This window comes from Chiloscyllium plagiosum, unplaced genomic scaffold (assembly GCF_037043375.1).
Source record: "Chiloscyllium plagiosum isolate Xiang-an unplaced genomic scaffold, Cpla_swu_hap1 HiC_scaffold_7, whole genome shotgun sequence".
NCBI lineage: Eukaryota > Metazoa > Chordata > Chondrichthyes > Orectolobiformes > Hemiscylliidae > Chiloscyllium > Chiloscyllium plagiosum.
In genome coordinates this window covers 106,476,599-106,504,150 of record NW_028270145.1, presented here as the reverse complement: position 1 = coordinate 106,504,150, position 27,552 = coordinate 106,476,599, and the positions used below count along the sequence as shown (strand labels likewise).

General features: G+C 47.4%; 2 protein-coding genes across 4 annotated transcripts in view; both read left to right on the top strand.

Moving 5' to 3' along the window:
* sema5ba (sema domain, seven thrombospondin repeats (type 1 and type 1-like), transmembrane domain (TM) and short cytoplasmic domain, (semaphorin) 5Ba) overlaps nucleotides 1–27,552 on the top strand; it is a 324,529-nt gene that overhangs the window by 270,972 nt on the left and 26,005 nt on the right. For 2 of the 3 annotated variants that reach the window (XM_087989339.1, XM_087989340.1), the window contains exons 16-18: nucleotides 2,042–2,189; nucleotides 17,380–17,614; nucleotides 20,539–20,757. In XM_087989339.1, the coding sequence (XP_087845465.1) occupies nucleotides 2,042–2,189; nucleotides 17,380–17,614; nucleotides 20,539–20,757 (602 nt within the window). The remainder of the gene's footprint in view (nucleotides 1–2,041; nucleotides 2,190–17,379; nucleotides 17,615–20,538; nucleotides 20,758–27,552) is intronic. The other variant, XM_087989341.1, reaches the window with a different exon arrangement.
* Nucleotides 21,317–27,538, top strand: LOC148149677 (uncharacterized). The gene is made up of 5 exons (XM_087988640.1): nucleotides 21,317–21,320; nucleotides 23,189–23,486; nucleotides 23,706–25,125; nucleotides 27,025–27,249; nucleotides 27,374–27,538. Exons 1-5 carry the CDS (start codon nucleotides 21,317–21,319, stop codon nucleotides 27,536–27,538), a joined length of 2,112 nt encoding a protein of 703 aa, XP_087844766.1.

Here is a 27,552-nt window from a genome sequence, read left to right as displayed (position 1 = left end):
TGTAACCCTGCACTTCCCCTGACTAATCCACCTAGCCTGCACATCCTAGATACTATGGGTAATTTCCCATGGCCAATCCACCTAACCTGCACATCTTTGGATTGTGGGAGAAACCAGAACACCCAGAGGGTACCCATGCAGACACGGGGAGAGCATGCAAACCCCACACAAACAGTCACCCGAGGCTGGAATCGAACCTGGGTCCCTGGCACTGCAGTGCTGACACTGAGCCACCGTGCCATCCAGGTCAGATCCTAGGACACTGGGCCTTTTGCTGTCAGTCTGACGAGCTGTGAAAGTACAGACAGGCATGGGGGAAAAGTCTAAGGTCTGGGATAAACAGCAAATTGCTGCTCTCTGAGACACTGGTGTGCGCTGGTGATTGTACAGTTTCTCTGGGTGGCTGAAAATGTGAACAGAAACAGCAAGTCAAAAGTAAAATACTACGGATGCTGGGAATTGGAAATAAAATCAGCAAATGATGGAAGTGCTCTGCGGAGAGAGATAAAAATGCTTCAATACTTTGGGTCAATGAAGCTCCATTGGAACCGTCCTAGTGGATGATTGTCAACCTGAAACATTAACTCAGTTTGTCACCCTCCACAGCTGCTGCCTGACCTGCTGGGCGGTTGCCAGTATTTTCTGTTTTCATTTTACATTTCCTGCATCCCGTAGTATTTTGCATTTTTGCTGCAGTGTTTGATTTAGAAACATCCAGAATCTTTGGCAAGCTGCCTTACGTTTTATTGTTGGCAGTGAGCAGTGATTTGGTTTTCCGTGCCTGTTAAAAAACCCTCCTTTGATTGGATCACGTCTAGGGTGGGGTCAAGACAAGGTCACCCTCTGTATCTCAGCCATTCGCCACCTACCCCTGTCACAGAGTCCCTACAGTGTGGAAACGGGCCATCGAGCCCACACTGACTTTCTGAAGAGCATCTCACCCTGAAGTACCCCCCCTCAACTTTCCCTATAATCCTGAATTTCCCACGGCTAACCCACCTGGACTGCACATTCCTGGACACTATGGGCAATTTAGCATGGCCAATCCACCAAACCTGCACATATTTAGACTGTGGGAGGAAACCAGAGTACCTCCATGCAGACTCGGGGAGAATGTGCAAACTCCACACAGACAATTGCCTGAGGGTGGAATCGAACTCAGGTCCCTGGCGCTGTGAGGCAGCAGTGCTGACCACTGAGCCACCGTGCCCTGGTCAGGCTGGGGCTCATGTCCTCTGGCTGATGCCCCACAAAGACTCATCTTTGTTTTTCTAATTCATCTTTGTGAGGTGGGCTTTGCAGGTCAAGCCAGCCTTTATTGCCCGTCCCTAGTTGCCCTGGAGGAAGTGGTGGCAAGCTGCTTTCATGAGCTGCTGCAGTCCACCAGCAGCAGCACGTAGAACCAACCCATTTCTTTTCCAGGCGGGTGTCCCAGGATTTTCACACAGCGACAGTGAGGGAGCAGTGATATAGTTTGGGGAGGTGTGACTTGGGGGCTGCCCCCTTGTCTTCGCAGATGGTGAAGGTGGCAGGTTTAGAGGACACTGTTGCAGAAGCCTTTGCAGAGCTTCCCCACTCTCTATTGTCCTTATGCCACCTCAACAGCTTGTGTTCCAATGGAAAAGCGTGAAATGTGGACCCAGGCTATCGAGTATACAAATATACAATTAAAGAGTGGGAGTAGACCACTCCATCCTTTGACACTGCTCCAATATGCTCTATTCCTGATGAAGGGCTTTTGCACGAAACATCAATTTTCCTGCTTCTTGGATGCTGTCTGAACTGCTGTGTTTTTCCAGCACCACTCTAATTTAGAATCCAATATTCCATAATGTCATAGCTGTCCTGATTACTCTATATTTCACCTACAATGAACGCTTTTACTAATCAAGAATCTATCTAACCCTAACCCTGTCTTAAAAATATTCAAGGACTTTGCTTCCGCTGCCTTTTGAGGAAAAGCAGTCATGACCTTTAAAGATCAAGTCTTCTTTCCTGACCGGTCGTTGATCTTTATTGAAGCTGTCTTCTTTCCTTTCAGATTTTGCAACGAGAATGCAGCTTGCCCGCTACCCACGTTGTGGTCAAGCTGGGGCCCGTGGACTAGATGCAGTGCTGATTGTGGTGGAGGCATGCACTCGAGACAGAGAAGCTGTGAAAACGGCAACAACTGCCCAGGCTGTAATGTGGTACGTGTAAATGTCTGAAGACAGTGGAAATAACTCATCTGTCAGTGCCCTCAATTACCCCTCCATCCCAGCTCCTCTGATGCTTAAATTCCAACCTGTTGCACCCATAATTACATGGGACATCACAATCCATGGAATGCGTTGCCAGCGGTGGTTGTGGAAGCAGATTCATTAGGGACATTTAAGCGCCTGCTGGACATGCATATGGACAGCAGTGAATTGAGGGTTGCGTAAGTAAGGTTATATTATGTTACATTAGAATTAATCCTTGGCACAACATCGTAGGCCGAAGGGCCTGTTCTGTGCTGTACTTTTCTATGTTCTATGTTCTAACCTGACAGATACTTACCAAGGAGGTAGACCATGAGACAAAAAAAAGAAAGAGAAAAAGCCTCCATTTATACACCTTATGTGACATTACCAAACTCTTTATGGTTAAAGCCGTAATTCGGAAATATAGTCACACATTGCCAGGAGTGGAGGTGGAGGCAGATATGATCGGGACATTTAAGGGACTTTGAGATAAGCACATGAATATGCAAGGAATGGAGGGATATGGACCAAGGGCAGGCAGAAGGGATTAGTTTAATTTGGTGTGATGTTCAGCACAACATTGTGGGCTGAAGGGCCTGTTCCTGTTCTATGTTCTATGAACTCAGTATATAATCTGGTATGGTCAGAAGTCAGACAACTTCAGGTTATAATCCAACAGGTTTATTTGAAAGCACACCCTTTCAGAGTGTTGCTCCTTCGTCCACCGCAGTCCAACTGGGCACCTCCACATCAATGGAGACGGTGAGGACTGCAGATGCTGGAGATTAGAGTCGAAAAATGTGGCGCTGGAAAAGCACAGCAGGTCAGGCAGCATCTGAAGGTCAGGAGAGCCAATGTTTTGGGCATAAGCCTGTTCCTTGATGAAGGGTTTATGCTCGAAAGGTTGACTCTCCTGCTCCTCGGATGCTGCCTGACCTGCTGTGCTTTTCCAGCACCACACTTTTCAACTTCTGCATCCTAATCTGGTACGTGTATAGGAATCTAAGAGATTGACAAGAATTAAGAGACTGTTTTCTCTCTCCCACTCTTCCCCGGGGGCCTCAGATTTAAGTTGGTTGGTAAAATGTTTAGAGAGAATATGAAAGCAGTCTTTTTGAGCCAGGCCATGCTGGGGAATGTTCTTGAATTTTACTGCCCAGTTTGGTGCTGGAAGCAGAAATCCTCAACTCCTTTACAATAAACGTAGATCGACACTTGCAGGGCTGCAGTGCAGGTGCTGGAAGGTGGAATTATAATGGACATCTGGTTCATTCAGCTACGCAGACACAATGGGCCGAATGGCCACTTTCTGTGCTGTCACTTTTCTATGGTTCTGCAGTTTTCTCTTTTTTTCCCTCTCTGTCTTTCCCTTTCTCGTCACTTCATCCACATTCTGCCTTTCTTCCTGCAGACTTCTGGACATATCCTGGTTTGTGAGCTCTAATGAACCCCCGAGAAATTTGTTCACAGGAGGAAGCAGTACTTCTGTCATCACTTTTAGTTCTTGATTGTTTTCCTTGGATGGGGTTCTGGTTGAGCAGTATTAAGAGCTCTATGTGTTATTGGTCCATTCCCGAATGGATTGTAATGGATATCATGAGCTCGGCCACACTCACTGACTGTCCCTAATGTCCAGTGACGTCTTGTGCTAAGCCAAAGTCGAAAGTCTCAGGTTGGAAATCCCTGTCTCTCTTCAATGAAAATGAAAATGACACAAGTCTAGAAGAAAATCAGAGAGAGGGGTCCGGTTGTGAACCCATGGGGGAGATTTCTATATTAAATCCACACATCTGCTCTGGGAAAGCTTTACTATATTCTGAAAAAAAAAACAGAAGTGAAGTAGAAATCGTGGAAGAATTCCAAATTGTCAAAATGCTCAGAGTTGGTGAGCAAAGATTTCTGAGTGGAGACAATTTGATTCATAAGGAATTTTTTTAAAGACATTATTGCCATAATCTTTTGTAAATTTGTTTTGACTTTTACTCCTTAAGTAGGCTGGAATGTGTTTGCATACAAATCACCCATAAGCAGACTTAGAAAAAAATCGTGCTTGTGAATTCGTATTTCAAAAGATATACAGTCCAACACAGAACAATTTTAAATTGGATACAAATATGCACTGGGGGAAGGGATGGTAGCGAGCCATGAAGTATGTTTTCTTCAATGTCAATTTACAATCCAAATCTTGTTAATAAATCTTGTATCTGCATGCACTTTGTGTCTACACCAGTTAACCTCTAGTTCTCAGAGTTTCTTAAACTCCTGTCAACGTTTTCCCATAATAATTTCTGTGCCCACATTTACAAATGGGTTTATCTGAATAAACCCTTTAGTCCCTGGGTGCTCACAATTTGCTCAAACTGCTTTAGCATCTTAGAATCATAGGACCAAACATTACAGAAATACACTACAACCTACAATGGTCCCACTTTACTGCACTAGGCCCATTGCCGTGAATGCTATAACACTTCAAGTGCACACCCAAGTACTTTTTAAACATGGCAAATGGGATTTGAATTTTAAAAAAAGGTCTGGAATGAAGAGTCTAATGATGATCTTGAAACTATTGTTGATTGTTGGAAAAACCCATCTGGTTCACTAATGTCCTTTTGGGCAGGAAACTGCCATCCTTATTTGGTCTGGCCTACATGTGACTCAGGAACCATAGAAATGTGGTTGACTTTTAAATATCCCTGTGGGCAATTAGGTTCAACTGTCCTCTGAAAATGTTGCAGTCGCCATCTTGCCTCAGTATTTGAAAAAAGTGAGGACTGCAGATGCTGGAGATCAGAGCCTAGACTAGAGTGATTTGGAGATGCCGGTGTTGGACAAGGGTGTACAAAGTTAAAAATCACACAACACCAGGTTATAGTCCAACGTGTTTAATTGTAAGCACACTAGCTTTCAGAGCGTTGCTTCTTCATCAGGTGAGGGCTGAATCCTAACACAGAATTTATAGCAAAAATTTACAGTGTGAAGTGGTGCTGGAAAAGCACAGCAGGTCAGGCAGCATCCGAGGAACAGGGCAAAAGCCTGTTGAAAGGATTTTGCCTAAAACGTTGATTTTCCTGCTCCTTGGATGATGCCTGACCTGCTGTGCTTTTCCAGCACCACTCTAATCTAGACTCAGTACTTGAAAAGTCTAATGCCTCAAGTGAAGATTAAATTAGAATTTAAAATTGACTTATATCACCATAAGCGCTTCTGCTTATCCATTGACTTGTCCTTTGAGATGTTTAATGTCTCTTCATTCATATTTGATGGCCCTTCCAGGGCTTAGAGCTAGTGATTTTTTTTTTACCAACATCAGTGAAATAAATTTTGACTATAGTTACTTGAACTTGTATATTGTTAAAAAAGATGTGCTATCGAAACTGTCTTACATTAATCAGGACAGATGCAAGAGTACCATATTTCAAAGGAAGAAACATGCATGAGAAGAGATTGGTTGGCAAGTCAACTGTGATTGAGGTGGTGCCATGGAGAACTAGGGAACTATTGGCTCCTATGCATTTTGAAATAAAACTTGTAATGTCTGAATGTGTTCATTTTGTCTGCGGTCAACAGGAGTTGATGTAATTTCGAGCAAGAATAAGTGAGTCACCTTAATTTTGATTGTGCAGTTTGTGTCTAATTCCTCTGAAGATATCAATATAATTCAGTCAGCTGTGTAGACGAATTGATCTTGTAGTCCCCTCTACATTATTCAGCTGTTTTGTACATTCTGTTATTTCCTGTGTAAACCATTTGTTGGTTTGCCTGACAAAGGAAGGGACTATAGGAGATTAACTAGAATGTTACCAGGGAGAAGTAATGTCATGCTGCTGGAGACTAGAGAAGCTGTGATTCTTCATCTTAGATCTGAGAATGTCAAGGGAAGATCTAATCGTGGAGTTCCAAATTATGAAGGGTTCCACTAGAGTAACTGGGGAGAACCATTTTTACTGGAGATAGTAACTGCAGGAGACGGATTTAAAGTTAGAAAACCTTACTGAAATGGGCAAGATTATAGCAGAGGTGATGGCCTGGTGGTAATTTCGCTGACCTGTTAGTCAAACTGCACGCCCCTGCTTCCCAGGTCCAATGTTCCTATTTAGTGTCCAGTCATGAACTGCTTGTTTTGCTTCCAATCCAAGTGACAGTCTGGGGCAAAGAGAAGACTGAGAGGTTACTTTATAGACCTCGTTGAAGGTTTTTATAGGGTAGATGTAATGGAGGAATTTCTGGTGTGACCAAAATCAACAACCATAAAGATAGTTACTGATAAAATCCATAAATAGGTGTGCCTTTATCTAAAGAATGGTTACAATGTGGAGGTTGATATCACAGGGAGTGGTCGAGCTGATTTTCTTCTTTTCATTCATGGGATATGGGCATAGCTGGCTAGGCCAGCCTTTGTTGGCCATCCCTACTTGCCGTTGAACAGAGGGGCTTGCTAGGCCACTTCAGAAGGCGATTGAGAGTTAACCACATTGCTGTGGGTTTAGACTCACGTGGGGGTCAGGCAGATAGATTTCCTCCCCAAAAGGACATGAGTGAACCTGATTGGGTTTGCAGCAATGATCATCATTAGACTTGTTTTTAAATTCCACATTTGTATTGAATTCAAATTCCACCATCTGCCATGATGGGAGTTGAACTTTCAGTTGCTAGTTCAGTGAAAATATGACTCTGTCATTGCCACTCTATGTAGACACAGCTGATGGAAAACCCGGGAGTGACAATGGTATAGTGGTAATGTCACTGGACGAACAGCCAGAGACACATACTAGGAACCTGGGTTCAAACAGCTGCATGGTAGCTGGTGGAATATGCAGCTAGTCTCAGTAATGGTGTAAAAAGCCAACTCATTCATTTGTGCCCTTTTGAAAGGAAATCTGGTGACTCCAGGTCTACGGCAATGTCGGTGACTTTAAACTGCCCTTTGAAATGGACGATCGAGCTGTTTAAGAACATAAGAACTCGGAGGAGGAGTAGATCATCTGGCCCCTTGAGCCTGCTCTGCCATTCAATAAGGTCATGGCTGATCTTTTCATGGTCTCAGCTCCACTTACCCACCCTCTCACTGTAACCTTTAATTGCTCTCCTGTTCAAAAATCTATCCATGTTTGCTTTGAAAACCTTCAACCAGCTAGTCTCAACTGCTTCACTGGGCAGGGAATCCCACAGACGCAGAACACTTTGGGTGGAGACGTTCCTCCTTAACTCAGTCCTAAATCTGCTCCCTCTCATTTTAAGGCTATGCCCCCTTAATCTAGTTTCACCCACCAGTGGAAACAACCTCCCTGCTTCTATCTTATCTATTGCCTTTCATAATTTTACACGTTTCTAGAAGATTCCCCACCCCCTCATTCTTCTAAATTTCCGAATCAGGGATGGGCAACAATGCCCAGGCTCCCTGAAAGAAAAACAAAGATGAGGAAAGAGGACTGTGTCAAATAGCGATTGGGTCAGGTAAAGGACAGTGGGAGGAGGATGGTGAAGAAAATTAACACTTGCCTAAAGGGTTGAATGGTTTATTTCTTTGCTCAAAGTGACTGTGTTCAGTCCTCAAGGAGATTGGAAGGAAGTTCTCAACTGCTCTCCATTATTTCCCAAATCAAATGGTGAGAAGGACAAATGGTGAAATTGGAATTCAATAAAAATCTGGAAGAAAAAGCTATCCAATGATGACCACGGAACCACTGAGAAATGCTGTAAAAACCCATCTGGTTCACTAATATCCTTCAGGGGAAGAAATCTGCCCTTGTTATGTGGTGTGGCCTACATGTGACTCCAGACGCACAGTGGTGCGGTTGAATTGGAGAAAGGCCAATTTTGATGGTATTAGGCAAGAACTTTTGAAAGCTGCTTGGGGGCGGATGTTCACAGGTAAAGGATGGTTGGAAAATGGGCAGCCTTCAGAAATGAGATAACGAGAATCCAGAGAAAGTATATTCCTGTCAGGGTGAAAGGAAAGGCTGGTAGGTATAGGGAATGCTGGATGACTAAATAAATTGAGGAGAAAGTGAGGTCTGCAATTGCTGGAGATCAGAGCTGAAAATGTGTTGCTGGAAAAGCGCAGCAGGTCAGGCAGCATCCAGGGAACAGGAGAATCGACGTTTCGTACATAAGCCCTTCTTCAGGAATCGAGGGTTTGGTTAAGAAAAAGAAGGAAGCATATGCAAGGTATAGACAGGATAGATAGAGTGAATCCTTGGAAGATTATAAAGGAAATAGGAGTATACTTAAGAGGGAAATCAGGAGGGCAAAAAGGGGACATGAGATACTTTGGCAAATAGAATTAAGGAGAATCCAAAGGGTGTTTACAAATACATTAAGGACAAAAGGGTAACTAGGGAGAGAATAGGGCCCCTCAAAGATCAGCAAGGCGGCCTTTGTGTGGAGCTGCAGAAAATGGAGGAGATAATAAATGAGTATTCTGCATCAGCATTTACTGTAGAAAAGAATATGGAAGATATAGACTGTAGGGGCAAAATGTCCAGATAACAGAGGAGGAAGTGCTGGATTTCTTGAAACGCACAAAGTGAATAAATCCCCAGGACCTGATCAGGTGTACCCTAGATCTCTGTGGGAAGCTAGAGAAGTGATTGCTGGGCCTCTTGCTGAGATATTTGTATCATCAATAGTCACAGGTGAGGTGCTGGAAGACTGGAGGTTGGCTAACGTGGTACCACTGTTTAAGAAGGATGGTAAGGACAAGCCAGGGAACTATAGACCGGTGAGCCTGACGTTGGTGGTGGGCAAGTTGTTGGAGGGAATCCTGAGGGACAGGGTGTACATGTATTTCGAAAGGCAAGGACTGATTAGGGATAGTCAACATGGCTTTGTACGTGGGAAATCATGTCTCACAAACTTGATTGAGTTTTTTGAAGAAGTAACAAAGAGGATAGATGAGGGCAGAGCGGTAGATGTGATCTATATGGACTTCAGTAAGGTGTTTGACAAGGTTACCCATGGGAGACTGATTGGCAAGGTTAGATCTCATGGAATACAGGGAGAACTAGCCACTTGGATACAGAACTGGCTAAAAGGTAGAAGACAGAGGGTGGTGGTGGAGGATTGTTTTTCAGACTGGAGGCCTGTGACCATTGGAGTGCCACAAGGATCGGTGCTGGGTCCTCTACTTTTTGTCATTTACATAAATGATTTGGATGCGAGCATAAGAGGTACACTTAGTAAGTTTGCAGATGACACCAAAACAGGAGGTGTAGTGCACAGCGAAGAGGGTTACCTCAGATTACAACAGGATCTGGACCAGTTGGGCCAATGGGCTGAGAGGTGGCAGATGGAGTTTAATTCAGAAAAATGCGAGGTGCTGCATTTTGGGAAGGCAAATCTTAGCAGGACTTATACACTTAATGGTAAGGTCCTAGGGAGTGTTGCTGAACAAAGCGACCTTGGAGTGCAAGTTCATAGCTCCTTGAAAGTGGAGTCGCAGGTAGATAGGATAGTGAAGAAGGCGTTTGGTATGCTTTCCTTTATTGGTCAGAGTATTGAGTACAGGAGTTGGGAGGTCATGTTGTGGCTGTACAGAACATTGGTTAGGCCACTGTTGGAATATTGCGTGCAATTCTGGTCTCCTTCCTATCGGAAAGATGTTGTGAAACTTGAAAGGGTTCAGAAAAGGTTTACAAGGATGTTGCCTGGGTTGGATGATTTGAGCTATAGGAAGAAGCTGAACAGGCTGAGGCTGTTTTCCCTGGAGCGTCGGAGGCTGAGGACTGACCTTATAGAGGTTTACAAAATTATGAGGGGCATGGATAGGATAAATAGGCAAAGTCTTTTCCCTGGGGTCAGTGAGTCCAGAACTAGAGGGCATAGGTTTAGGGTGCGAGGGGAAAGATATAAAAGGGACCTACGGGGCAACTTTTTCCACGCAGAGGGTGGTATGTGTATGGAATGAGCTGCCAGACGAAATGGTGGAGGCTGGCGCAATTGCAACATTTAAGAGGCAGTTGGATGGGTATATGAATAGGAATGGTTTGGTGGGATATGGGCTTCGTGCTGGTAGGTGGGATTAGATTGGGTTGGGATATCTGGTTGGCATGGACGAGTTGGACTGAAGGGTCTGTTTCCATGCTATACATCTCTATAACTCTGACTCTTAACTGCCCTCTAGACAATCAAGGATTGGTAATAAATGCTGCCCTACCCAGTGATGCCCACATCCTGTGAACAAACAACATATCGAATCATAGAGTCTCACACCACAGAAACTAGTCTATGCCGAACTTAACGCCAAACTGACTAGCCACCTGCCTGCTCCTGGCCAATATCCATCCAAATGTTTCCTACTCATGTCCTTATCTAAAATGCTGAAAATGTGCCCGCAAACGTAACTTCCTGAAGGAATTAATGCATTAGCCATGGTAAATGTGAGGTTACGAGGATGGAGGCTGGATCTGGCTGTGATGGTCTTCCGAGGGTCGGTACATACTCGATGTGCCGAATGGTCTCTTTCCGCACTGTTGGGATTCTGTGATTCTTGTTTGAGTGTGTTCAGACCTGAGGTTCTTTGAGACATAGTCCAATCGCTACACCCAGATAGGGTGAAGCTAATTCTGCTCGAAGAAGGCAAAAAGAATGAGGGAGTAGATTTCGAGTGATGTGCAACCGAAGTAAGGGCATTGTGGGGAAATAAACATTCTCACTCAGCGAGTAGCTGGGGTGTGGAAGGCACTGCCTGGAAATGTGATGGAGGCAGGTTCAGTTGAGATGTTGGAGAGAGGCATTGGGTCGCTATTTGGATGGAAGCAGCTTGCAGGAATATGGGGAAAAGGTGGGAAATTGGCACTGAGCTGATACAGGCACGATGGGCCAAATGGCCTTTTTCTGCACCATAATGATTCTTTTGTTAGCTTTGAGTTCCCAGAAGAACACTTATCTTGGATATTTTGAATGTCGCCCAGGGGATTTTGTAGCTTGGAGTCTTGTGCAGTTGGTTCAAGGAAGGCTGTATCAAGCCGTGGGCTAGGGCCAGCTAAGTGTCAACTCTTCTGAATTCCTCACCAAGGATCTGTGAAACACATCTGTTCAATATTCACCTCTAATTGAGTTGTTATTTTTTCATAAAATATAACCCGTGTCGAATGGTTCAGACTCTGACCAGGATACTATGTTTCCAATCTGCTTTATGGGAGTCTCCAAATGCCGCGCTGATTGTAATTGAAAGCACATTTCACACCTTCCAATCAAGTTTACATTTTTGTTTTATCCGTTTCATATGCTCGGGAATGTTGGAATTCTGAGGAGAAGGACTTGCTTTTCCCTCATCATGAAAGGTTTTCAAAAGCCTAATTACAATGAGTGTTTCCTTCCTGAGAAGAAGATGAAACTTAAATCCTCCATGTTTGGGAATTTGCTAGGGACAGCGGAAAGTTCCCTCACACAAAAGGGTGGTGGGAATCTGGAACCTTCTATGGAGACTCAGGGAAGGTTGTATTTTTCAAGGTAGATTTTGGGCTATCAAGGAGTATAGATCTATATGACCATACGTACACACAAACATACATATAGGAACAGGAGTAGACCATTCAGCCCCTCAAGGCTGATCCACCATTCAATGAGATCATGGTTACTCTTTATGTTTTGAGTTCCACATTCTCATCGAGCCTACCTTTGATTCCTTTGCCTCTCAAGAAACTATCTTACCTCTGTCTTAAAATATTCAATAGCCCTGCATTCAAAGCCTTCTCAAACGGAGAGTTAATCTGTCTTCCACCATGAGCTTGAACCCATGTGCAACTGCATTGGCCATACCTTAACTCCCATCAATTCACATTCACCCAACACCCTTGTCCTTCATGACTTACATTGGCTCCAAGGTTGGTGTCATCTCAATTTTAAAATTCTCATCCTTGATTTCAAGACCCTCCATGGCCTCACCTTTATCTCGATCTCCATGACCTCTTCTGGAACTTCCCAACCCTCCAAAAGCTTTGCGCTATGTGGAGGCAATAGTGTACTGACAGCATCACTGGTCTAGTAATCCAGAACCCCAGACTAATGTTCTGAGAACATGGGTTTGACTACCGCCATGATAGATGGTGAAATCTGGGTTCAGTAAAAATCTGGAATGGAAAGCTAATTCTAACCAAGCTGTCAATTAAAAAAACCCACCCGGTTCTCAAAGTAGTTAACCGTCCTCTGGGTAATACTGCCCACATCCTGTGATCAAATTTGTAAAATCTTAGCCTCTTGTGTAGGTCCAATGTTCATCACCACACTGTTAGCAGCTGCTCTTTTAACTGCCTAGGCCTTAAATCCTGAAATAGCTCCCTCCCACCTCCTGAAAACCTTCCCATTTCTCACTCTCTGTTTAAGGTAGAGGTTAAGATCTATCTTGTCAACAAAACCTAGCCTTGACTCCCTTACTGTCTGCTCCCGTGGCTCAGTGTTGATATTATTGGATTTGATGTCTGCCCACCTCTTTTTCTAGATTGACTTCTGAGATATTATCTTTGAAATAGTGCCAAGGAATGCCAAGGAGAGTTGGAGAAATTCCAGGAAGATTTGGTCATATGGGCCTTCTACTTCCAACCAACACCCCCTTCCCTATCTAAGCTGCCAGCATTCATATCAACATGCCCGTCCTCACTGTGTACCAGCCTCACCAGGCCTGATGGAAAAGTCAACAAAGACTGTGACCAGATTGGATGACTTTTGGCTCCCGGGCAAACAGACTTTTTCACACATTTATACAACTATTAAATTAAAAATCACACAACACCAAGTTATATTCCAACAGGTTTATTTGGAAGTACTGGCTTTCGGAGCACTGCTCTTTCGTCAGGTAGCTAGTGGTGCAGGATCATAAGATACAGTGGCTCAGTGGTTAGCACTGCTGCCTCACAGCGCTAGGGACCTGGGTTTGATTTCAGCCTCGGGTGACTGGCTGTGTGGAGTTTGCACATTCTCCTCGTGTCTGTGTGGGAATCCTGAAGAAGGGCTCATGCCCGCAACGTCGATTCTCCTGTTCCTTGGATGCTGCCTGACCTGCTGTGCTTTTCCAGCAACACATTTTCAGCTCTGATCTCCAGCATCTGCAGTCCTCACTTTCTCCCCTTTTATTCCCTCCATAGTCCAAAGATGTGCAGATTAGGTGAATTGACCATGCTAAATTACCCATAGTGCTCAGGGATGTGTAGGTTAGGTGCATTGGTCAGGGGTAAATATAGGATAATAGGTTAGGGGAATAGGTCTGGGTGGGCTACTGTTTGGAGGGTCAGTGTGGACTTGTTGGGCCAAAGAGCCTGTTTCCACACTGGAGGGATTCTATGGATTCTACACAGCTCATAGTGTAACGCAACTAATATGATAGATTGAACAATACTAGATGAAGGTTAAGTCTTTCATCTTTTAGAATGGGTTGCAGGTTTTGATTCATTAATATGTAAATCTCAGAACTTCTTTCAAGTCACATTCCCAAGATAACTTAAGGTTTTAGAAAAAAAGGTGACATCTCAGCTCAGACAAAGGTGCAAAGCAGAACCACCACCTTCTCAAGGGCAACTAGAGACGGGCAATAAAAGCTGGCCCAGCCAGCGATGCCAATGGCCCATGAGTGACTTAAAACAAAATTGTTGATGTTTCCACAATCGACCCCCTGGATATTTAACCCTTTATTCTTTGAGACACCAGGGCCAATCTGCAGGGCTGGCCAACTCTGATGAAGACTGTGGGCCAATACATTTCTGAAGATGACACTAGGAGACAGTACTGGAGTCAGGCGGCCGCCCTGAGAAGATGGTGGAAGTAAATTCCATTGATACAGAATGGAGGGGAAAAAAAATATTTAGAGGGTTAAGGGGAAAGAGTGGGGGGAATGCTGCACAGAAGTGAGGCTGGGGCCCAGCTGAAATGCTGCACACAATTCAGGTCACTGCATTAGAGGAAGGATGTGATTTCACTTGATGGGGTGCAGAGGAGATTCCCCAGGATTTGCCTGGGATGGAGCATTCCAGCGACGGAAAGAGACTGGATAAGCTCAAGTTTTTTTTGGAGCGGAGAAGGTTTGTGGGCCCCTGATAGAGATATATAAGATTATGAAAGGCATGGACAGGATGGATTGAAAGCAGCTGTATTCCCTTAGTCAAAGCGTCACTGAGAAGTGGGAGTAACGTTAAAGCAAAAGGCAGGAGGTTTCGAGGGGATTTGAGAAAAGAAACCTATTTCACTCAGGATGGTGGTGTCTGGAATGCTCTACTTAGGAGGGGAGTTGAGGCAGGAAACCCTAAACCTGTAAAAGGTGCTAGGATGAGCATTTTCTCAACGACTCTCATATCCTTCCTTGATGGGCAATCGATAGTCAGGAACCAAAGATTTCTCAGAGAAACAGTAGCTGAACAATGGGCTACATTCAAAAAAGAAGTGATTGAAGCCCTGTCAAGGTATATTCCCTCAAAAGGCAAATGGGGGGGGTGGAGAGGGGGAGAGGGTGGGAACATTGGTGAAAAGGGTAATAAAAGGAGGAGAAGGGTCAATTTGGGACTAAAAGGTTGATTTACACATTGAGATGAAAACTTTGCTTCTGTGTTTAACGGGAACATAGATGCTAGCCAGGCTGATGAAGAAGATGTCAACGGACGGGTTCAAAATTGATCAGAAGGTGGATTTGGATAAGCTGGCCATATTTAAAGTTGACAAGAACTGGGACCAGGCAAAAATGAGGACTACAGATGCTGGAGATCAGAGTCAAGAGTGTGGTGCTGGAAAATCACAGCCAGTCAGGCAGCATCCAAGGAGGAGGAGAATTGACGTTTCCTGATGAAGGGCTTTTGACATTTCCTGCTCCTTGGATGCTGCCTGACCTGCTGTCATTTTCCAGCACAAGAATTGAGACCAGATGGGAAACATCCACCAAAGTTGAGGGAAGTGAGAATGGAAATTGCAGAAACACTATCAATGATCTTTTAGACTTGCCAAATCTCAGGGAGCTACCGGAGGACTGGAGAATTATATAGAATAGAATAGAATATCCATTTAATTATATGATGTGGAGGTGCCGGTGTTGGACTGGGGTGGACAAGGTCAGAAGTCACATGACACCAGATTATAGTCCGATATGTTTATTTGAATTCGCAAGTTTTCGGGGCGCTGCTCCTTCGTCAGGGTGAAGGAGCTTGTGATTTCAAATAAACCTTTTTGACTATAACCTGATGTCTTATTACCTGGAGAATTATAAACCTTTTACCTGAAAGACTATTATAGACTAGGACAGATTGGGATGTTTGGTCAGTGTGGACGAGTTGGACCGAAGGGTATGTTTCCATGCTGTGTGACTCTATGATCTTTCGTCAATATAAGGACATAAGGATAAGTCTAGCAATTGCAGGTCAATCAGTTTGGTTTCAGAGGTGGGGAAGCTTCTCATAACAGTTAATCAGGATAGAATTTATATTCCCATAGTAAAATGTGGGTTGGTTTGGAAGAGCCAAAATGGATTTCTCAAGAGAAAATTCTGTTAAACTAACATGCTGGGGTTTTGTTGGATTTTATTGAAGTAATGTGCTGGAGTTTTTTAAAGAGATAACAGAGGGGGCTAATGAAAGTAATACTGTTTATGTGTTGCATATGGACTTGCAAAAGGCATTGAATGCAGTTCCACACAACAAACCTGTGAAGAGACTTATAGCTTGTGGATTTCAGGAGACAATAATGATGTGGATACAAAATTGTCAGAGGAACAGGCAACTTGTTAATTGAGAGGAATCAGAATTAACATTTCGGATCCAGTAACCTTCAGAACTGATCTCGAAACATTAACTCTGATTTCTCTCCACACACACTGCCAGACCTACTGAGATTTTCCAACATTCTGTGTTTTCATTTCTGATTTCCAGCATCCCCAGTTCTTTTTATTTATTCATTGACATTTTTACAAGTTGGAGGAAGATTAGAAGATTTGGAAATCTGTAAGGATTAGTGTCGGGACCTTTGCTTTTCCTGATGTGCGCTATTTCGATGTGCAGGCAACAATTTCAAAGTGTGCAGTAGACTTTAAACTGTAAAGCGGACAGTACAGAATTTCAAAAGGAACATAGACAGGTTGGTAGAGTGAGCTGATAGGTGGAGGATGAGAGGAGAAATGTGAGGTGTTGCCTTTTGGTAAAAAGCACATGGTGAGTACAAACTAAGGGATACAATTTTAAAGAGTTGCAGGAGCAGAAGGACTGGATGTATATGTTATCAAAAGAGGCAGGACAATTGGAGAGAGCAACGAATAAAACACACAGTATCCTTGGTATAGAGTCAAGAGTGTGGTGCTGGAAAAGCGCAGCAGGCCAGGCAGCATCTGAGGAGCAGGAGAATTGACGTTTCATGCATATGCCCTTCACCAGGCATAGAGTACAAGACTCCTCGGATGCTGCCAGGCATAGAGTACAAGAGCAAGGAGGTGATGCTGACCTTGAACAAGACATTGTTAGACCTCACCTAATCAATGACTCTATGACAATTCTGGGCATCACCCTTTAGATGTTGCACTGGAGAGACCACACAAGAGGTTGACAAGACTGTTTCAAGGGAGAAACTTCAGTTACAAAGATATCTCTGAGAAGATTGGATTGTTTTCCTCATGGAAGGCTAAGAGGAGATTGGATTGAGATTTTCAAAATCATGAGGGGTCTGGACATATATAGGGGAAACTATTCCTTGTGAAAAACGGGGAAAGAGAGAGCGCGAGCACAGCTCAAAAGTGATTTACAAAAGATTCAAATGGAATATGCAAAGGAAGCTTTTCTTTATCAGCGAGTTGTTCTGGAGTGTGCTGACTGGAAATCCTGATGGAGGTAGGTTCAATTAAGGCATTCAGCAGCTGGTTAGATGATCTGTTTGACAAGAAACAATATGCAGGGTTATGGGCAGGGCAGCAGCACAAAGTCATCATGCTCATTTGGAGAGCCGGTGTAGACATGCTGGGCCCGTTGGCCTTCTTCTACACAGTGACAGTTCTTTGATTCTGTAACTGGAGCTGTAACTGTAACCAGCCAGAAACCTGCCACATGCACTGTTCCATGATTGTGATTTGTGTTGCTCGAAATGGAAACAGAATGGTTTCTGTCATGGAATTGGCATGGAAGCAGAAAGTTTGAGTCTTTGATGATTTCTCTCTCTCTCTCTCTCTCTCTCTCTCTCTCTCTCCCCATCTCCACAGGAGCACAGGGCGTGTAATGTGGACTCCTGCCCAGAGGTACGCAGAAACACACCGTGGACACCCTGGATGCCAGTCAACGTCAGTCAGAACGGAGCCCGGCACGAACAGCGGTTCCGCTACACTTGCCGGGCACCGCTGGCAGATCCACACGATCTACAACTCGGCAAGAAGAGGGTGGATAGCCGTTTCTGTCCTGCGGATGGCACCTCTGCCTGCACCACTGACAGTAAGTCAAGTGAGTGGAAGAGTTACTGAGCTATTAAAGATTAGATTAGATTCCCCTATGATGTGGAAACAGGTCCTTTGGCCCAACAAGTCCACACCGACCACCGAAGAGTCACCCACCCAGACCCATTTCGCTCTGACTAATGCATCTAACATTATGGACAATTTAGCATGGCCAATTCACCTGACCTGCACATTTTTGGACAGTGGGAGGAAACTGGAGCACCTGGAGGAAACCCACGCAGACACGGGGAGAATGTGCAAACTCCACATAGACAGTCACCTGAGGCTGGAATCAAACCTGGGTCCCTGGCGCTGTGAGGCAACAGTGCTAACCACTGAGCCACCATGCTGCACCCACAAAACCCTGAGCTAATATTCCGGGGTGGGGGGGGGGGGGGGGGGAGTGGGAAGTGGGGGATGGGCATGTGTTCACCATGGCAAATGGTAAAATTTAAGTTCAATAAAAGGGATAAATTGAATGTCTGTTGGGTTCACTGATGACCTTTATGCCATCCTTATTGGACAAGAGGTCACAATGCCCATCTGGAGAGTCAGCAAAGGGCCAAACACCTTCCTTCTGCACCGTACCAGTTCTGTTATTCTGTGATTGGATTGCACTTTTGAAGGGCTGGATTTACATGTGACTCCTAACCCACCCCAAAGTAGTCGACTCTTAACCGCCCTCTGAAATGGCCAAGCATGCGACTCAGTTCAAGGCCAAATAGGGATGGACAGCAGAAACTGGACTTTCCAGTCATGTCCACATTTCCAAGAGTAGATTTAAATGCTGGTTGAGGAGTTGGTGATGCAGCAAATGATTAATTTAATTGGTTATTCATAAAAAGTAAAGTTGCCATTATCCAACCTGATCACAGGGCTGTTCTGTCATTAGCGAGAGAGAGAGAGAGAGAGAGAGGACTGGCAGTGGTTTAACCTGAGGGTCACCACACCTCAAGTGAGGCCTGAGGTTGGGAAGGAGAATTCTTCGTGACAACCACACGTGTGCAGGAATTGAAACCACACTGTTATCAGCGCTCTGAATTACAAACTAGTTGTCCAGCCAACCGAGTTAACAATGCCCCATTATTTTAAGGCGCATAAAGTACAAGAGCAAGAAACAGCATGGTGGCTCAGTGGCTCACACTGCTGCCTCACAGGGACCAGAGTTTAACTCCACCCTCTTTGTAGCATCGGAGGCTGAGGGGTGACCTTATAGAGGTTTACAAAATTATGAGGGACATGGATAGGATAAATAGATAAAGTCTTTTCCCTGGGGTGGGGGAGTCCAGAACTAGATGGCATAGGTTTAGGGTGAGAGGGGAAAGATATAAAAGAGACCTGAGGGGCAATATTTTCATGCAGAGGGGGTACGGATATGGAATGAGCTGCCAGAGGAAGTGGTGGAGGCTGGTACAATTGCAACATTTAAGAGGCATTTGGATGGGTATATGAATAGGAAGGATTTGGAGGAATATGGGCAGAGTGCTGGGAGGTGGCATTAGATTGGGTTGGGATATCTGGTCGGCATGGACGAGTTGGACCGAAGGGTCTGTTTCCATGCTGTACATCTCTATGACTCTATCTAAATGGGCAAAAACTCAGTAGGTGCGATACAATATGGAAAAACCTATGGTGATACACTTTGGAAGGAAGAACAGAAGCGATGAATAATATTTAAGTTGGGAAAGCTGCAGAACAGAAGGATTTGGGTGTCTTTGTACATAATCACAGTAAACCACTGTACAAGTTCAGCAGACAGTAGGGAAGGGAAATCAACATGTGGCCTTTATGTCAAAGGGAATTGAGTATAAATGTAGGAAGATCTTGATAAAACTATGTAAGATTAGTCAGGCTATGCCTGGAATACTGTGAATAGTTAGTCCCCTTAGCTAAGTAAGATGCACTGACATTGAAGGCATTCCAGAGAAAGTTCTCCCAGGTACATGAGAAGAAGTTGAGTAGATTGGGCCTGTATTAATTGGAGTTTAGAACAAATAAGATTATTAAGGGAGATGACAGGGTGGATGTAAAGAGATTGTTTCCTCTTGTAGGTGAAAGTGGGTACTGCAGATGCTGGAGATTCGAGTCAAGATTAGAGTGGTGCTGGAAAAGCACAGCAGGTCAGGCAGCATCCAAGGAGCAGGAAAATTGACGTTTTGGGCTGACCTGCTGTGCTTTTCCAACACCACTCTAATTCTGTTTCCCCTTGTAGCAGAGTCTTGGACCAGAGAGTATAATCTCAGAGTCGGGGATTGCACACACAATACAGAATGAGGAGAAACTGTTTTGTCCCTTGGGAGCTGGTGATTCAGTGGAATTCTTTGTCAAAGAGTGCTATTGAGGTTGGGTCATTAAATACATTCAAGGCTGAGATAGGTAGAGTTTTAATCAGTAAGGGATTCAAACATTGTGGGGGAAAAGACAGGAAAATAGAGTTGAGGATGATCAGATCAACGATGATCTAATTGAATGACAGAACAGGGGGTAGATATAGGACTGATGTTAGGGGTAGGTTCTTCACTCAGCGAGTCGTTAGTTCATGGAATGCCCTGCCAGTAACAGTGGTGGACTCTCCCTCTTTATGGGCATTTAAGAGGGCATTGGATAGGTATATGGAGGATAGTGGGTTAGTGTAGTTTAGGTGGGCTTGGATCGGCGCAACATCGAGGGCCCAAGGGCCTGTACTGCGCTGTATTCTTCTATGTTCTATGTTCTAACAGGCTTAATGGGCCAAATAGTCTACTTCAGCTCTTATGTTTTATGGAGAAGGCAAGAAAATTGCATTAAGTGAAATGCTCATTTGCACACCGAATGCAGATATGATGGGCTTCCTGCTGCGTTGTAACAACTCTGTGAATTGTCTCCCTCGGTAACGTGACACACATCCTGTCACATGACCCTCCCCTCTCTCTCTCTCTCACCCTCACACAGCCCTCGTCGATGACCTTTTGAAGTTCAGCCGGCAGGCCTTCCATAGGATCGACGGTGGCTGGTCCCCCTGGTTGCCGTGGTCACCCTGTTCCCGTGAGTGTGAAACAGGTTTTCGGACCAGGAGGCGGAGCTGCACCAATCCTGAGCCCAGAAACGGAGGCCTACCCTGCACAGGAGCTGACATTCAGTATGAGGACTGCAATCAGCTGCCTTGCCCAGGTAACTGCTCAAGCAACTCAGAGATTAAGTAGGTGGACGAAACGTTGGCAAATGGAGTGCTTTGGGGAGAGGAGGTGTGAAGTGGTTCATCTCAGAAGGGAGAAGACCAGAGTATGATTTAAACAGAAGAGAACTGCAGAAAGCTGCCATACAAAGTGGGAAACCAAAGCAGAAATGGCTGGAAAAGCTCAGCAAGTCTGGCAGCATCTGTGAAGAGAAATCAGAGTTAATGTTTCAGGTTTCTGTGACCCTTGCTCAGAACAGTTCTGAAGAAGGGTCACCAGTCCTGAAACGTTAACTCTGATTTCTCTTCACAGATGCTGCCATTCCTGCTGAGTTTTTTCAGCAATTTCTGCTTTGGTTTCTGATTTATACGCAGTTCTTTTGGCAATTAATACAAAGTGATACTTGTGTATGAAACACAGAAAGGTAGTGCACAGGTGCAACAGGTAATCAGGAAGGCTAATAGACAAAGCTTTTCATTTTGCCTCGCTACACATGACAATAAATTCAATTAAATTCAATTCAGTGTTGGCCCTTAATTCAGGGGGATTGAAGTATGAGTAGGGAAGTCTTACTGCAACTGTACAAGGTGCTGGGGAGACCACATCTGGAGCACTGAGAGCAGATTTGGTCCCTTATTTATGAAAAGGTGTTATTTCAGAGAAGGCAATTCAGAGAAGATCACTCAGATGATCCACAGTATGGCAGGATTGTCTTATGAGTAAAGGCTAAACAGGTTTGGACTCTACTCACTGGAGTTTAGAGGAATGAGAAGCGATCTCATTGAAATATATCGGATTCTAAAGGGGCTTGACAGGGTCAATGCTGAGAGAATGCTTCCCCTCATGAGAGAGACTAGGGCCAGAGGGCACAGTCTCAGAGTAAAAGGGCATCAGTTTAAGACTGAGATGAGAAGGAATTTCTTCTATCAGAGGGTTGAGAACTCCTTGCCACAGAGAGCTGTGGGGGGAGGAGTCCATGTGTTTATATAAAGCTGAGATAGATAGATTCCTGATTGGTGAGGAATCAAACATTACGGGGAAAGGACGGGAAAATGGACATGAGGAATGTCCGATCAGCCATGATCCTATTGAATAGTGGAGCAGGCTCGAGGGGCCGAATGGTCTACTCCTGTTCCTATTTCTTTTGACCTTATGGTCTTATTGTCTCAGGGGTCAGAAATATAAGTTTTGCAACTGACACCAAGTGGAAGACTATAATATGTATTGGAGAAGAATGCCAAAAAAATACGGCTTCATAAGCTCGAAAAGGGGGCATAAAATTGACAAACTGCTTTCAATGTTAAATGTAAAGTGGTGTAGTGGTTGTGGTCCTCCCTCTGATCCAGGAGGTTCAAGTCCTACCTGCTCTAGCGTGGGTCATACCAGCTTTGAACAGGTTGGTGAGAAACATTTTTGAAGTGTAAAGTGGTGTTTTGATAAGGAGAAAATTTGTGTCTTATTGAAGCAGAGGAACGGAGGAATCTGGGATATAACCACAACACCATCTGGGAGTTACATAAAGGAGTGGAACAGTAAATAAAACAAATAGGAGGAGATCTCTCGAGGGATAGACTTGAAACCTTGAACTACTGCAGCCATATCTGGTGGGAAACATGGCAGTCAATTTATGTACAGAAAACTCCCACAAAACAATAAACGATCCAATAATGAATTGTTCTTTGGCAGAACGGTTTGAAAAGTAAATATTAACCAGGCTGCCCTCCGACAGTGCGGCACTCCTTCAGTACTGACCCTCTGACAGTGTGGCTCACCCTCAGTACTGACCCTCCCACAGTGAGGCACTCCCTTGGTACGGACCCTCCTACAATGTGGCTCTTTGACCCTCCGATGGTGCAGGATTCCCTCAGCACTGACCCTCTGACAGTGTGGATCACCCTCAGTACTGACCCTCCCACAGTGAGGCACTCCCTTGGTACTGACCCTCCTACAGTGTGGCTCTCTGACCCTCCGATGGTGCAGGATTCCCTCAGCACTGACCCTCCAACAATACGACACTCCCTCAGTACTGACCCTCCAACAGTGCAGCACTCCCTTGGTACTAACTCTCCAACAGTGTGGCACTCCCTCGCTACTGACCCTCCAACAGTGCAGCACTCCCTCAGCACTGACCCTCCGAAAGTGTGGCATTCCCTCAGCACTGACCCTCCGACGATGCGGCACTCCCTCAGCACTGACCCTCCGGCAGTGCAGCACTCCCTCAGTACTGACCTTCCGGCAGTGCGGCACTCCCTCAGTACTGACCCTCTGACAGTGCGGCTCTCCCTCAGCACTGACCCTCCGACAGTGCGGCACTCCCTCAGCACTGACCTTTCGACAGTGCGGCACTCCCTCAGCTCTGACCTTTCGACAGTGCGGCACTGACACTCCGGCAGTGCGGCACTCCCTCATCACTGACCCTCCGACAGTGCGGCACTCCCTCAGTACTGACCCTCTGACAGTGCGGCACTCCCTCAGCACTGACCCTCTGACAGTGCGGCATTCCCTCAGCACTGACCCTCCGACGATGCGGCACTCCCTCAGTACTGACCCTCCGACAGTGCAGCACTCCCTCAGCGCTGACCCTCCGACAGTGCGGCACTCCCTCAGCACTGTCCCAACGACAGTGCAGCACTCCCTCAGCGCTGATCCTCCGACAGTGCGGCACTCACTCAGTACTGACCCTCCGACAGTGCGGCACTCCCTCAGCACTGACCCTCCGACAGTGTGGCACTCCGTCAGCACTGAACTTCCAACAGTGCGGCACTCCCTCAGCACTGACCTTTCGACAGTGCGGCACTCCCTCAGCTCTGACCTTTCGACAGTGCGGCACTGACACTCCGGCAGTGCGGCACTCACTCAGTACTGACCCTCCGACAGTGCGGCACTCCCTCAGCACTGACCCTCCGACAGTGCGGCACTCCCTCAGCGCTGACCCGTCGACAGTGCGGGATACTCCCTCAGCACTGACCCTCCAACAGTGCAGCACTCCCTCAGCACTGACCCTCTGACAGTGCGGCATTCCCTCAGCACTGACCCTCCGACAGTGCGGCACTCCCTCATCACTGACCCTCCAACAGTGTGGCACTCCCTCAGCACTGACCCTTTGACAGTGCGGCACTCCCTCAGCACTGACCCTCTGACAGTGCGGCATTCCCTCAGCACTGACCCTCCGACAGTGCGGCACTCCCTCAGAACTGACCCTCTGACAGTGCAGCACTCCCTCGCTACTGACCCTCCAACAGTGCAGCACTCCCTCAGTGCTGACCCTCCAACAGTGTGTCACTCCCTCAGCACTGACCCTCCAACAGTGTGGCATTCCCTCAGCACTGACCCTCCGACAGTGCGGCACTCCCTCAGCACTGACCCTCCGACAGTGCGGCACTCCCTCAGCACTGACCCTCCGACAGTGCGGCACTCCCTCAGCACTGACCCTCCGACAGTGTGGCACTCCATCAGTACTGACCCTCTGACAGTGTGGCACTCCCTCAGCACTGACCCTCCGACAGTGCGGCACTCCCTCAGCACTGACCCTCCAACAGTGTGTCACTCCCTCAGCACTGACCCTCCGACAGTGTGGCACTCCCTCAGTACTGACCCTCTGACAGTGTGGCACTCCCTCAGCACTGACCCTCCGACAGTGCGGCACTCCCTCAGCACTGACTCTCCGACAGTGCGGCACTCCCTCATCACTGATCCTCCGACAGTGTGGCACTCCCTCAGTACTGACTCTCCTACAGTGAGGCACTCCCTCAGTACTGACCCTCCAACAGTGCGGCACTCCCTCAGTACTGACCCTCCAACAGTGTGTCACTCCCTCAGCACTGACCCTCTGACAGTGTGGCATTCCCTCAGCACTGACCCTCCGACAGTGCGGCACTCCCTCAGTGCTGACCCTCCGACAGTGCGGCACTCCCTCAGCACTGACCCTCCAACAGTGTGTCACTCCCTCAGCACTGACCCTCCGACAGTGTGCCACTCCCTCAGTACTGATCCTCTGACAGTGTGGCACTCCCTCAGCACTGACCCTCCAACAGTGCGGCATTCCCTCAGCACTGACCCTCCGACAGTGCGGCACTCCCTCAGCACTGACCCTCCGACAGTGCGGCACTCCCTCATCACTGACACTCCGACAGTGTGGCACTCCCTCAGTACTGACTCTCCTACAGTGAGGCACTCCCTCAGCACTGACCCTCCGACAGTGCAGCACTCCCTCAGTACTGACCCTCCAACAGTGCGGCTCTCCCTCAGTACTGACCCTCCAACAGTGCGGCACTCCCTCAGTACTGACCCTCCAACAGTGCGGCACTCCCTCAGTATTGACCCTCTGACAGTGCGGCTCTCCCTCAGCACTGAACTTCCAACAGTGCGGCACTCCCTCAGCACTGACCTTTCGACAGTGCGGCACTCCCTCAGTACTGACCCTCTGACAGTGCGGCACTCCCTCATCACTGACCCTCTGACAGTGCAGCACTCCGTCATCACTGATCCTCCAACAGTGCGGCACTCCCTCAGTACTGACTGTCCTACAGTGTGGCACTCCCTCAGTACTTACTTTCCAACAGTGCGGCACTCCATCAGTACTGACCCTCCAACAGTGCAGCACTCCCTCGGTAATGACCCTCTGACAGTGTGGCACTCCGTTGGTAATGACCCTCCAACAGTGTGGCTCTCTGACCCTCCGGCGGTGCGGCATTCCGTCAGCACTGATCCTATGACAGTGCAGCACTCCCTCAGTACTGACTCTCCAACGGTGCAGCACTCCCTCGGTACTGACCCTCCAACAGTGTGGCACTCTGTTGGTAATGACCCTCCAACAGTGTGGCTCTCTGACCCTCCGACAGTGCAGCATTCCCACAGCACTGACCCTCTGACAGTGCGGCACTCCCTCAGCACTGTCCCTCCAACAGTGCAGCACTCCCTCAGCACTGACCCTCTGACAGTGCGGCATTCCCTCAGCACTGACCCTCTGACAGTGCGGCACTCCCTCAGCACTGTCCCTCCAACAGTGCAGCACTCCCTCAGCACTGACCCTCTGACAGTGCGGCATTCCCTCAGCACTGACCCTCCGACAGTGCGGCACTCCCTCATCACTGACCCTCCAACTGTGTGGCTCTCTGATGCTCCGACGGTGCGGCATTCCCTCAGCACTGACCCTCCGACAGTGCGGCACTCCCTCATCACTGACCCTCCAACAGTGCGGCATTCCCTCAGCACTGACCCTCCGACAGTGCGGCACTCCCTCATCACTGACCCTCCAACTGTGTGGCTCTCTGATGCTCCGACGGTGCGGCATTCCCTCAGCACTGACCCTCCGACAGTGCGGCACTCCCTCATCACTGACCCTCCAACAGTGTGGCTCTCTGATGCTCCGACGGTGCGGCATTCCCTCAGTACTGACCCTCTGACAGTGTGGCACTCCCTCAGTACTGACCCTCCAACAGTGTGGTACTCCCTCAGAACTGACCCTCTGACAGTGTGGCACTCCCTCACTACTGACCCTCCAACAGTGTGGTACTCCCTCAGAACTGACCCTCTGACAGTGTGGCACTCCCTCAGTACTGACCCTCCAACAGTGTGGTACTCCCTCAGAACTGACCCTCTGACAGTGTGGCACTCCCTCAGTACTGACCCTCCAACAGTGTGGTACTCCCTCAGAACTGACCCTCTGACAGTGTGGCACTCCCTCACTACTGACCCTCCAACCGTGTGGCTCTCTGACCCTCCGTCAGTGCAGCATTCCCTCAGCTCTGACCCTCTGACAGTGTGGCACTCCCTCAGTACTGACCGTCCAACAGTGCAGCACTCCCTTGGTACTAACTCTCCAACAGTGTGGCACTCCCTCGCTACTGACCCTCCAACAATGCAGCACTCCCTCGTTGCTGACCCTCCAACAGTGTGTCACTCCCTCAACACTGACCCTCCAACAATGCAGCACCCCCTCAGCACTGACCCTCCGACAGTGCGGCACTCCCTCAGTACTGACCGTCCGACAGTGCGGCCCTCCCCCAGCACTGACCCTCCGACAGTGCGACACTCCCTCAGCACTGACCCGTCGACAGTGCGGCACTCCCTCATCACTGACCCTCCGACAGTGCAGCACTCCCTCAGTACTGACCTTCTGACAGTGTGGCACTCCCTCAGCACTGACCATCCGACAGTGCGGCACTCCCTCATCACTGACCCTCCGACAGTGTGGCACTCCCTCAGTACTGACTCTCCTACAGTGTGGCACTTCCTCAGTACTGACTTTCCAACAGTGCAGCACTTCCTTGGTACTGACCCTCCGACAGTGCAGCACTCCCTCAGCACTGACCCTCCGACAGTGTGGCACTCCCTCAGCACTGACCCTCCGACAATGCCGCACTCCCTCAGCACTGACCCTCCGACAGTGCGGCAGTCCCTCAGTACTGACCCTCCGACAGTGCGGCAGTCCCTCAGTACTGACCCTCCGACAGTGCGGCAGTCCCTCAGTACTGACCCTCCGACAGTGCGGTACTCCCTCAGAACTGACCTTCTGACAGTGTGGCACTCCCTCAGTACTGACCCTCCGACAGTGTGGCTCTCTGACCCTCCGACACTGCGGTGTTCCATCAGCACTGAGCGTCCGACAGTGCGGCACTCCCTCAGTACTGACCCTCCAACAGTACAGCACTCCCTTGGTACTAACTCTCCAACGGTGTGGCACTCCCTCGCTACTGACCCTCCAACAGGGCAGCACTCCCTCGGTGCTGACCCTCCAACAGTGTGTCACTCCCTCAGCACTGACCCTCCGATAGTGCGGCATTCCCTC